Source organism: Falco biarmicus, chromosome 3 (assembly GCF_023638135.1).
Source record: "Falco biarmicus isolate bFalBia1 chromosome 3, bFalBia1.pri, whole genome shotgun sequence".
NCBI lineage: Eukaryota > Metazoa > Chordata > Aves > Falconiformes > Falconidae > Falco > Falco biarmicus.
In genome coordinates this window covers 55,434,215-55,447,263 of record NC_079290.1, presented here as the reverse complement: position 1 = coordinate 55,447,263, position 13,049 = coordinate 55,434,215, and the positions used below count along the sequence as shown (strand labels likewise).

The window sequence follows — 13,049 nt, the reverse complement described above, 5'->3', positions numbered from 1 at the left end:
CATAATTCTGAAAGGATGTGAGCCTACAACTTGCAAACTCAAAGCAGCACACTGAACTACCATGGGTGTTGGCTGGTACAGGAAATGAGGAGAAGGTCTGCCTTCCAGTGTCTCAGTCAAACAGAATGTCATTTTGTTGAGAAGAAGTCAGAAGTTTGTGGTCCAAAGCAAATAGAAAAGTGGAAGCATGTCTCTGTAGTACAGCAACTGGGAAACCCTCTAAGGAAAAAGAGAGGCCTAAGCTCAAGTCCCCAGTCCAAGCACTGTTTGTCTTTCGTTCAATAACTGTTTAATGTAAAATCCATATGCAGTTCTTGGTGCAGGAATTCTCAAGAGATACAGGGTGACTCTCTCAAGTGAAGTAACTGTACTTGGCAAACAGTGCTTGGCAGTGTGCCACTAACTGCAATGAGGCAGATGAATATGCTTTTGGTGCATCATAGATTTAACTTCTTAGGGTCCTTGTCCTCAGAAGCACTTTTATCAAACTCAGATTTTCCTTTGTACTGCAGAAATTACCAAGGACTCTTGCCGTGTATCTCTTCTCCACACAGACAGTGGAAACTGAAAAAAACAATGGCAGGATCTGCAATATATTTCACCAGCTCTAGGATTCTTTTGCTAGCAGGAAGAGCAACTCTAGCTAGGATATCAAAGCATGACAATGCCAAGTGCTCACAAGATTTATCTTGTAGTCTCACTGTGCACAGCATACATCCTTTGGGACAAAATCCCCTGGAAAGTTTTCAAGTCTTCTAGTGAAGGAGATGGTCCTGGCATTACCAACTCATTCAGAAAGATTCCTGGGCACTAGGAAGAAGAGAAAAGAGGCAAAAGAAGGAAACCATTACAGTGCAATTTCTATTACCTCCCATTTGGTAAGTCCATGATAACTCGTGGTGCATGTTGCCTGTGAAGCTGTTAGGTAGCACAAGCTCTTATTTCTAGACATGCAACCACACAGGAGGATGAGACCCATGAATTTTATTTTGGTCATAATTGGAAACATAGAAATACTGACTTAGCTAAAAGTTCCCAGCCTAATGATACGCCAGTGCCAATGGAGAGTAGGACTCAAAACAACTGGTCCCCAATGTATCTGCTGGAATTGTTTTCAGATGGCATGTGAGAGGAATCTCTCAGCAGGGCTAGAGAGCAGGAGTGCATCTCCTCATTGGCAGGGGACACAGAGCTACAATCAGTAACCTTTCCAACATCAGAAACAACTTAGGGGACAACATGAATGGCTCTCAGCTCTACCTGACATACTCAACCTGTCAAAGCTCTAGCACTAAGCTAGAGCCCAAAGCATAAAGTTAAGTATACCTAATCACTTAAAGGTAAATTAAATATCCCCAATGGAGAAATACACCATGTCTTTTACCTCAGAACACCCTTAGCCTTGAAGCTAGGACTGCATATGATTCAGTAGCCTGCTTTCAGACAAGTTTTACAGCCTGTGATGCCAACAGGGCTAGAAGGGAAGTCCTGTAACACGCACTAGTCTACTGGCATTCAGGTGGAGGATGGCAGTCTTGTGTACCAGTACATTCAATGATGTTGAGTTATTCAACAACTCAGCCAGGTAGACTGGTATGTTCACTGTATGCTTGACTGCAAGCAGGGCAGCACCATAGGATACTCCTTTTTCTAAGTATTACTCTGGTTATGACTGAGACTTCTGATGTCAAAGTGACCTGCAGGATCTTCAAGAGAACCAAGCTTGAGCTGAATGGCTCTGAACACAGTCCGCAGTTCTCCTATTTACAGGGTAGGCTTCATAGAGTAAGATCCCTGTGGACTGAAAGGTGAAATAAACAGCACAAAGCACGGTGCAAGGAGAAAAGATTATAGATCAAGCAGGAGAATGTTAGGGAAAGTGTGCCCCACCAACAGCATGTACGGCAGCATTGCAAAAGGTTGGCAAGAGAGAAGGTGCAGTTGAGGGTTTACGAGTATACATTTGATCCTGCATGCAAGTTCCTACAGTAAGATCCAAATGGACATATACTAGAAGGACATCAGGTTCATAGCCGTGCTAATTGGATCCTTTACTTATAGAGACAACTCAGAGGATGACAATGTGCAAGTGGCTCATGAGTTATTAAATGTAAATGCTGAAGGAAGGATAGAGTAAGAAAAGCATTGACATCAGAGTGAAACACTATTAAATCCATATTTTTATTGCCAATCTTTTGTAATGACTAAATTAATATAGTGCAGCATCTTATCTGCCCATGGTTACAAGTATTGCAAGTAATTTTTTTAGGCTTTTCCCCCCATTTGTCCATTATCTGTATTTGACAAACATCATGGAATTGTCAGCAATTAACATAAATAAATCATCTATTCAGAGCAAAATTTAGTACAAGAATTTCAGATGGTAGCAAAAAATATCACTGAACAGCTCACAAAGGTCCTGTTCCATCCCCCATTGAAGTCAATGGGAATCTTTCCATTGACTTCAATGGATATTGGATCAGATCCAAATTGAAAAGATCAATAGCGCACACATTAGGATAAAAGAGCAGCTATGCCCTCCTCTAGAAAAAGAACAAGTTCAATTCAAACAACAGATTACAGGAAGGAACCAGCTGGGGAGAACTTTTTTCTTCTCCTTTGAAAAAATCTGCAAGAGAACAGCAATTCAAGATCCTGAGAGCTAAACCTCACAGATTTCCAATTTTCATCTTCCACTATCCTCTGAATAGGTGGGGGTGACTGACACTTTGAGAGATTGGGACCACTGTTTAATGAACCAGCTCCCTTCTCCCCACTCCTGTCTTTGGTTGAGAGTGCAGAATGAAGACTCAATAAAGCAATTTTACTCCTTCTACTGATGTGTTCTTCTGAAGCTTTGACATATCTAACATTTTCAAATGCAAAAACTAGAAACCCCAGTATCAATTTGAGAACATACAGTGGCAAGCCTCATTCTCAAGCGTATTACAAGGTTGGTAGAATTAGAGGCAGTCAAGACACTATGACACCCAACTCTCATGTTTCATATTCAGGGTTTTACTAAAGGGTTGTCCAAAGCCATTGGTTTGACATCCTTTTTGTTCCATCAATGTATTTGTTTATTTTACCCAGTATAACTGTATGGAAAATGATGCTACAACTGGGTCAACATGTGAAGTTCATTAATTCTTGCAGTGAAGCTCCTTATATGTCTCACAGAGCACCTCCAAAGCTCAGTAAAATCCAGACAAGTTGCATCCGGCTCAGTCATCTGCAAAATTAGGGTTTGGAGGGCTTTAGAACTCGAATGTGAACAGCCCTGGTGTTTTTACATAATGGACAACTCTGGTAACTCTTCAGTAACTGAGATGAAGCCCAGATTGGAAAGATCATACATCAGGACAGAAGACACACACTGCCCTCCTCCAGAAGGAACACAGTTCACCCAAAAACCAGAACACAGTACAAAAATTTCTATTTTGGTAAACTTCTTGCCTTTCATTAATAACTTAGTGACAGAAAATACCTTAGGGTGTATAGTAGTCTCATTGGGACTCCTCCAGAAGGAGTCAACCAGAGCAATTATGTAACACTCTGTTGTGTCAGACGACTGTGACAAGAAAGGGAGGTGCAACCAACCCTCCTTGGTAATACTTATTTTGAAAACTTTGAATCTGGGCATGGATCTCAAAGGCACTGGTGGAAGTAAAGAGAAAGGCAAGAGTCCAGGGAGCTTACATAAAATGCTAAAAGCAAACATCTTCTTTGTCAAATATATATTGTGCTTCAGAAAAGAAAGGCAAGCTGCTTGTCTGTCAACTGTCACTAATTAACTAAAAATAATCTAAACCGATGAGGTTTTCTTAAATGTTGTATCCTTAGTGCTAGGTCATACATGCAGCTTAGGACCCTGCACTGAATTCACCTTACTAACCACCTGTTTGGTATTTTTTTCTGGAGAAAGAAGAAATCCTCAACTCGGACCATTTAATCCAGGCTCCTCTTTCAACTTAAGGGTGTATTTTGGTCATTGTATTTATAAACAGAGGACAGCTGGGTTTTTTGTCAACTTGGTAGTCCAGAAGGATGTGTGGTTTAGGTTTTTGTCCACTTCATTAGCTTTCAAACACTCCAATCTCTACCCATTCACCATCACAAGTTTTCTTGAAAGAAATCAAAGGTATTTTTAGAAACTTAAACAATTTCCTTCAAGATTCTTTTTCATTCCCCCATCCTCTGACAACATACATGCATTCCTGCTTTACACATACGCTCCAAATTGACTAATCCAGCACACTTATTTTCACTCTTACTTAGCAACACTCAGAAAGAACTGCTGTGTTCAGGAGCAGCACCCCGGGACTCTACCTACTTACTGCTCCTCTCGCCTGCTTTTCTTTAGTTTCTCAGCCCAGTTATGCAAGCACTGTTCAGTACATTCTGCTTGCAGCTTTAAAGCAAAGAAACCACTTGGTAGAAGTGGGAAGAGGGGACAGCAGCTAGCTAACCAGAAAGGAGGAACAGCCATATCAGATCAAGGTGAAAAAACAGGGATGAGTAAATAGGATTTGAGGCAGTAAAGGGGAGATCCAGAGGATCAGGACGGGGGAATGCTTTCTGGAAGAGGGAAGGAAGAGAAAAGCTAGAGCCATTAGTTTTTCAACATAAAAAGAGCAAAAGAAAGAAGAGAGGTATGAAGAAAAGGAGTGAAAAACAATTCAATTTTTTTAAAATCAAGAGAGAATACCCATACTGCCAGAATCCACGAGCAATAGAGACAAATACATTCTAGAATAAGTTTGTAGGAGTGATTAGGGAGTGGCAGAACTGACTGTATCTGAAGTTAGAAAAAAGTTTACGGGCAAGAAAAGGCAAAGTGATATATTAATAAAAGTAAATGTTACTTGCTGGAGCAGATTTTCATCTTCCATAATTTGAAATTGGGATTAAAACCATTTGGCAAATTCACATCACTTCCTCAACCTTCCCTCTGCTCCTGCCCACTTATTCCTCTTCTGTTCACCTTCCTTTCACACTTTGTCCCAAGACCAGTACTGCTACTTGACTTTTGTGTCATCCTGCCAGGACTTAGCCTATGGATCTACTCAAACAAAAAATAACTTAGATCTCCAAACATGAGCACATTCACACTTTCTAAAAGCATTCCCAAACAGGAAGGATGGTTTTCCTTTTTTTACAAAGTCATAATAAAGAAAGGTTATTAACATAACTGCACAATAAATTTTACACTGTAGAGATTAAAACTAAAGTTTAAATAAAATAAATTTTAAAAAAAATGCCTTTCTGTTGCTACTGAGTCTGCTTGGACCTACAGTGCCTACCATCAAAAGACCTACTGGATCTAAGGGGCAGAATTACTTCAGCAGATTTCATGTGGTTTCCTTCCCGAGGGGGCTGTCTACAATCATTTCAAAGGGGAACCTGGGTTGGCTACTGTCCATTCACCCAGCTCTGCTCAGTTCAGTAGTATCTGATCAGCACTCAGTTCTGCACCTTGACTGAAGTCGAAACCTTGTTTTCCCCTCTAACAATTTCTTCATTCCTCTCAACTTTCAGTTACTGATTACTGCACAGTCATTTGTAGTTAACAGATTAGACTAATGCAACATCCAGCCCAGATCTGCAACATGCCATTGTGCAGATTCATTTATTACACAGGCACACTTAAACCCCACTTACAAATACTCTCCACGTTTACAAGTGACTTAAGAAAATCTGTGTATAAGCAATGTATGAAAAGCTGTACAGTATGAATCTAGAAAATACATGCAGCAGTCAGGCACAGACAGTTAACAAACGCTTTAAATACAGTAACAATGCAGTAATTACCCATACATCCTTCAGTATGAAGGAAATTTATAGTGCCCCATTTACAGTATAATCCTGTCCCAGAATCTGTTTATAAAGGTCTCACCCAAGCATTCAAGTGCAGGAATAAAATAACTGAGAACGGAGAAAGGAGGGAGATCAAAAGCAGAGGATGGAAATCAGAAGTATAACAGTGCACAGTCATGAAGTGATAAGTATTGTTTACCTGTCAGTTGACATTGATTAATCTTGTGTTCTGTGATATCACTCAGTGACTCAAACACCTGGAGGCAGCTGTCACAGCTGTGCACAGCTTCTTCTTCTAACTCCTCCCCTTCATCCGGCCTCTTCTTACAGTCTAGCACTTCTCCATCTTCTGCCTTGTCTTCTAGTTTACAGTTAGGGTCTGAAAGAAAATCAAGACCGTGACGTCAGGCATCTAAGAAGAGAACCTTTAAAAAGAAAAAAAATAATCAAAATAGGTTCTTGTGATAATGAGGAGAAGAAACATTTTTGACATGAGTCTGTAGCACACTAGGTTTTATTGCTAAATAAGCAAAGGAGGCTTTTTTCCTTGATTTTTTTTCTAATCTCGATGAAAAGAGAATTTCCCTTCTACTCCCACAAATGCAGCTCCATTTCTCACTCAGGCAATTCTTCCATGCTTCAATGTTAGGTTTGTCAATTTTATCACAGCTATTGAAGCTGCTTTGATCACTGTAAGAAAGGATAAACCACCTATGCAATTAGTTTTCAAAGAAAAGAAAAATCAAATCAATGAGTGTGCAGAAACTTCTTTTCACTGTTAACTACAGCATTTCACAGGAAATTACCAGAATTAAGAGACTAAAAAATCTGATTTACATAAACATGAAATTAATCTTTATTTTACAACCCACTCCAATACTCCATCACCACACTATTTGACACAAACAGAGCCCTGGGAAGATTATACCCTAGGTCAAAATGCTACACAAGCTTTGAACTTGTGTATGACTTAAGACAAACCCGATAAAGTCCCTGTATTTTCCAGGTCATGGAAAACTGGAAGCTAACTATTGTAAAGTCTGAATAGTGTACAAGGAGACTTTTGTCTGTTTGATGTGTTAACAAACATTATGGGGATAGCAGGATAGCTCTAGTCTCAGAACAGCAGTCCTGATCACAGTGGAAGCTTCTGAACTGGAAGAAATGTGCAGTCTCACTGCCATCCCCTATGCTCAGAGAAGCCACACAGCTTGACACACTACCTCAGTTCTGCAGATAACCAGCGCAGAGTGAGATAATGCGACATCTAGAACTTTTCTTCCTCCTCTGAGGAGCAGAGTAGCTTTAACTACTCGTGACTTTTGCCCCCTTTACTAAAAGCTTCCTTCAAAAGACAGAAATAAAACAATCTATTCCCTTAATAAAGCAAGCTGGCATTTAACTTTATTTTTCCTTGGGAACCACAGTACAACAAGTGAAACGCAGAAGAAAAATGGTTGTGTACATTCCAGCAAAAGGAATGCAAGTGTTTCACCACTTTTCCCTTTTCTGCTTTGGCCGCCTCATCTTTCCTTTTTAGATATTTGAGAGCTGAGACTAAAACAAGTAATTTTAGAAAACAAGGGCAAACTCACACAATAACAGGAGGTTGTGCAAGTACATTTTAAGATATTATGCTCTTTAGCCAAGCGGGTGACTAACCAGGAGTAGGCTTCTCATCCACAGCAACGCAGAGGTGTATGTGTGAACCCACTTTATTTAGTGTTGCAATTGACCAGGATCACGCACAACTACCTGGGAAACTAAAACATGCTAACAGTAAATTCATATTAGAATGGGGAAGGGGTGAGGAGCAGCAGCAGGGCAATTCCACTTTAAACCACTCTTAAATCCTTTCTCAGCACCCTACAGTAATGTGGGCACAGGCATTCCTGTATTTGCCACTGCGTACAAAGCACAGGCATTCTTGCTGCCCACAGCGCAGGTCAGGGCTCTGATCATCTTTCTACATCCTTTGGTCCACACTGCTGCACCCTGCCCTTCAACTGTTCAAACACAGACAGACCCACAAGCAGAAACTGGAAACAACCCATGTCAGGAAGTCTTCCTCATGCTATGTGGCTCATGATCAAAACCGAGGAATTTCTTTGACGGGATAAAGGGCAGAATTTATTTTTAAGGGAATTATATTACAAAGGGAAACCAGATTAATTGTTAGAAATAAATAAACCCACATTCTGAAGGCAAAAATATATTTGCTGTGCAAAAGTCCTGTCTACACACTGAGTGTGATCCTTCTATGACAAATTACATTCACAAGGTTCTTTTAAGAATGACAACTTCCACTTGGGCAGCTACTTCCAAATAGAGGACTAGTCTGCAAATTCACACACCAAAAAGGGATGCTAATTAAATAAAAGGACTTTATGGCATTTTAGCCATTGTTGAATACTCTGAATCTAGTAACTTCCACTGACAACTCATTTTCCAAGATATTTTCAAGATTAATAAAAGTAGTTAGGAGATCACCAGGTTATAAGCAATTCAGAAAAGAAATAATTGTCTTTACTGTTGCAAAATGACCCCAACATCATTAAACACTTGTTGGAAGGCAGCATGTGCACATCGCATACTATTAGTTGTTCAGCTCAAGCTCCCAGATTCATCTCGTAAAACTGACAGCACTCAGGGAAATGTGGGCACTGGGTTTGAATTTTAACATGAGTATTTAAATGCTGCACATAAAGTTTACAGACCTGTTTGTTTTAAAATAAGGGTAGTGTCTGACTCTGCTTTAAGTACAATGTTGAAGGAAAGAAAAGGGAGGGGAGGGAATTCTCAAGACTTATTATTCAGAAACACTTGCACTTTACAGGAATTCAGCAATACACACACACGTAGGCACATATGCACCCCTTGTGCACAAAAGCCTAAAGAATCGCTCAACTTAAACCTTCATACTTAAAGACCAGTTATTAAAATTAGAATCATTTTAAGACTAATAAATGTTTTGCTTCTCCTTCTGCATTTGCAGATATAAACTCTACAGGGACAGAAGTCAGTCAAGCTTATTCCCTTCTGCTGCAACTTTAGAATACATGCTCTAGCCAACTGGCACATTTGTTTTTAGGTCAACACTTAAGTGGGACCCTCTGGGACCTAGGTTCGAGTTTAGCCTACAACAGCTTTGTGAAATGAGTTCTGGCAGCCTCAGCCCCTCTCAATGAATGCATTTCCACAGTGATCCGCTGCCATGAAGAGATGTCACCACCAAAATAATGATATTTAAAAGAGAAAACAACATTTTGATGCTTTTTGAATAATAGCTTTTGTTACAACAAGTATCTTCCATGGAGAGCTAACCAAACCTTAAATAGTTACTTAAACTGAGGATAAGCTGCCTTATTTGAGCTGCTCTTTTGAAAGACTAGAACAAAACATATTTTATAAATGCAATGTGCATTCATCTATACTTTCTCCTTAACCTCCTGTTCAAAGTTCATGGTCACATAAAGACTTAAAGGCAAATGTCATTCATGTCCCACATTTCTTTCCCCCTTAATATCTGCAACAATCACAGCCACAATTCCCTCAACAAAGATTGTCTTCATAGTAAGATTACTTCTCCCAATATCTGCAAATGCCACTGTTATTTCCAGAGGCTTCCCTGCTCTATTTCAGAGGCTGCCATGCACCACCTGCATCTTTTCAATACCCATCAGCAACAATACACACATCAGCTCTACCTGCAGATACAACTGAAAATTATCTAATACGGAAAGGATACTTTTTGGGAAAAAAAATAAATTCAGGCTATTAAGAAACTTTAAAAAAAAAAAGAAGAATAGGAAGAACAGTTGTCTTCTGTTACTGATTATGTTAACATTGTTTATAAATGGAAATTAAAAGAAGCATGATTTTCTCATTACTATGTTCCCTGGCAGGTGGTTCTCTCATTCCCTTCTTCCTCCTCCTCATAAGAGATGTTATTGCTGTAACTTGGTCTAGTAAAATTGCAACTTTGGGGAAAATGAAAAATTGCATTGGCTTAAAAGTGTTGGAGGCAATAAAGCCATGGACTTCAATTAATTTCAAGTATGGGAGCGGTTTAAGGCCAACCAGCAGAAATTCTATTCTGCCCATGTAAAAATGAGGTTTCACCACATTTACTTTTTATAACCCATATAAAAGTCAAGTAAAAGTAATGAATATCTAAAAGTCATCTCAGTGGACTGGCAAAGACTATCAGTATTCTTGAAACTCATCTTATGTATTTTTGCCTATGCTACAAGGATCCATAGCTAATCACAACTAAAACATCAAACTACCAAGAAAACAGCCTCCTTTCCAATCCATTTCACTGCCTTGCAGTAGACCTCCTTCCAAGACACTTCTGCATGGAAAAGTGCTGGCAAAAGAAAGGAAAACTTAGATCATGTGGTTATAATTATTACCAGGCAAGGAATATTTCTTCAGCTCAGTGGTAAAGTAAAATTCTGTCGCTCTCTGCTCCCAATAGTGTCCATCGCAAAACAACTGCCTCATTAAATCTCTGCAGTAAGATTAATATGCCGTAGCTGCACTACATTTATAACTTGGTACTCTATAAAAAGCACATTTAATGGTTAGAGCCAGAGCTTAGATACAAAGTATTACTATAAAAACTTCTGGCAGTGTGTACACAGTGTGGGCCTTCTGTACTGCTTGCTCTATCAGAAGGTTTTTTGTCTTTAGTATCAGCACTGCATTCTTTCTATAGAGAAAAACAAAATATTAAATCTTGCCTAGAAACAGAGAACAACACAAGACATGATGGGAAATAAATAACTAGCAAGACAACTTAACCATTGAGAATTATTTTAAGAAAAAAAATCCAGAAAAGCAACCATTTCTTGTCATATTGATCTCCAGTTTTGCAGTCCTCTATTTTTCAACTTCATGTTTCCATACTGGTATAAGTTTGTTTTTTTCAAGTTTGCAGATAGCTAAACAAAGACATATGTACATTCAGAAGAGTTTGAGAAATTTCCCATAAAAAAAGCAGAGAACTCTTACTTTTATTTCCTCTTTCCAAACATTATAGTTTATGCGCAAAGCCACTAGAACCTACAAAATGCACTAAACACCAAACACAAATCCACAGGACACACACATAAAAGAAATACAAAGTCTTCTAGCTGAAGAAAAAATTAACTGCATTCTTCACCTTTACAAGAGGAGTAACTCCAACTGTTCTCAGACAAATTATCTACACTTATTCAGAGATGACTAGCCTTCTAGGAATATCCTTAAGGAGTCAGCCCTTACTCCAAAAGGTAACCTCAGCTGAATGAATGAGGCTATTCAGATTAGTCAGTTCTGCTCTTCAGATAAAATCCTGTGGATTCAGTACCAAACACAGAAATGAAGCATTTCTTGCATTCTTAGAACCATATTCAAGAATAAAAGAGCCCTTGTTGTTATTGGGAATTAATAATTATTTCTCCATGATTATTAACAATACATATCACTGTGATCCTGACGCAAACAGCAGCTTTGTCCACCCGGTCTCACTGACTTAAAATTAAGGAGCCCTGAAGTAATCCTGACTGGTAAGAAATTATACAAACAATCCTAAAATAAATTACCCTTTTCCACATATTTTACAAGTATGAAAATAGTTTAAGTGGAATGAATATTCAAGTTTATCTGAATATATATATTAAAGTAGGGTTTTATGGGGGGGATGTAGAAAAGGATTATTAAAAAAGAAAAAAAAAAAGGAAAAAAACAAGAAAATCATGCTGGACTTCAGAAGCATCTCACTTTCAGTTGGCTGACTTACAAAAGGCAGAATTTCTGATTCTCAGGAACTGAAATGTGAGGGGAGAGGAATGTTATTTTCCATTGCAAGCCCCAAGAATGCATTCTAAGCTGAGAGTGCAGGCTTTGCAAAAACACCCCAATATAAAAATCCCTCACACTGTTGTCAAACGGTAAGCAAGCACTAATGAAGGAATTCAGCATTACCAGTCTGTGCGGCTGTGTGTCCCACACCTGCCTGCTGGTCCTCTGTTTCATTTTCTTCTACTGTCAGAAAAAGGTAAACAAAACAAAAACAAAACAAAAAAAGATGTTAGGTAGGTAGCTGAAGTGTTTCAAGCATCTTTACACCAGCTTCAGTTCTGAAAGCCAGTAATGCTTGTACAACACGGGCAAGAAAAGCTGCACTGCAAAGTGCAAAAGTGTAGACCAGACCAAAACAGAATATGTTGCTCTATGGAAGCCACAAATCTGAGGACAGAGTGACCAAATCATTTTCATGGCTTAAAAAACAAATCAAATTTCCTCTGGGATATTTGTCTTCAATGCACTCTACTGTATTTGATTATGGAACTAAATGAGAATAATTCTGGGGTTTAAGATTCTACTTGCTCCACACAGATATGAGAAAGCCTTCTCCTGGCAGATGGGAGATGTGTGTGTGCTAATTCATACATAAGCTTTAAAAAAATAATAATAATCCTATATTCAGTAGCAAACATCTCAGCAGTGCAGACAGCCTTGCAAAGGAGAACTAACCCCATGCTGTTTAACTGTATACACCATGCCAGCATCTTTCCCTTGCCTCACAGCTTTCCAGAGCAGTAGAACTAAAAACAATACAATTCTTGTCAGATTCACTATTCAAAACTTGTTGGATGAGAGTGAACCTAGCAAGAGCCATTCTGCTGCTACTTTGAAAAATTAAGAGTGCGCTGTTCTCATATGCTCTGATACAATGCCTAAGTAAGATTGACTCTCCCAAAGTAAAAGGGAAGAGCTAAAAGGCAGAACCATTTCCCTTTTATTCTCCCAAAGACTGATTTCTTTGAGCTAGAGAACAGCAGAGACAATTAAAATAAATAAATAAATAAATAAAATTCATTCTCTTTCCACAAGGAAAAAAGCTGAAAAGGGAAAGACTGCACTTCTGCAGCATTTCCACTCCCAAGAACTCAGATCTCAAAAAATAATCATGCAACTAAGTTAAAATCCAAAGATTTGGGGTATTTTTCCTGGTTCTTGGGACAACAGAGTGCAACACTTAGGGTCACATGTAAATCTAGACATATATTCAAAAGAAGAGATACATATACACACTGCACAGGTACCTCTTTTCCTCCTCCGCCAACCCCAAGGCTTCATACAACTGGTTGTTTCTAGAATCTGAGTTTCTAGAAAAAAAACACCAGTTTTCATAAGGACACTCTTAGGACACCAGACACTTGAAACACAGTGCATATATTAGA

At 38.9% G+C, this 13,049-nt stretch overlaps 1 protein-coding gene across 9 annotated transcripts in view; it reads right to left on the bottom strand.

Moving 5' to 3' along the window:
• Positions 1 to 13,049, bottom strand: part of ZNF521 (zinc finger protein 521) — a 232,409-nt gene that overhangs the window by 201,798 nt on the left and 17,562 nt on the right. For 4 of the 9 annotated variants that reach the window (XR_008820643.1, XM_056330873.1, XM_056330877.1 and 1 more), the window contains 3 exons: positions 12,912 to 12,974; positions 11,788 to 11,847; positions 6,017 to 6,196 (listed from right to left, as the gene is read on the bottom strand). Coding sequence is in view for 7 of the 9 variants with exons in the window: in XM_056330873.1 (XP_056186848.1) it covers positions 6,017 to 6,196; positions 11,788 to 11,847; positions 12,912 to 12,974 (303 nt within the window). In the remaining 2 variants the exon portion in view is untranslated. The remainder of the gene's footprint in view (positions 1 to 6,016; positions 6,197 to 11,787; positions 11,848 to 12,911; positions 12,975 to 13,049) is intronic. The other 5 variants (XM_056330876.1, XM_056330881.1, XM_056330880.1 and 2 more) reach the window with 2 other exon arrangements.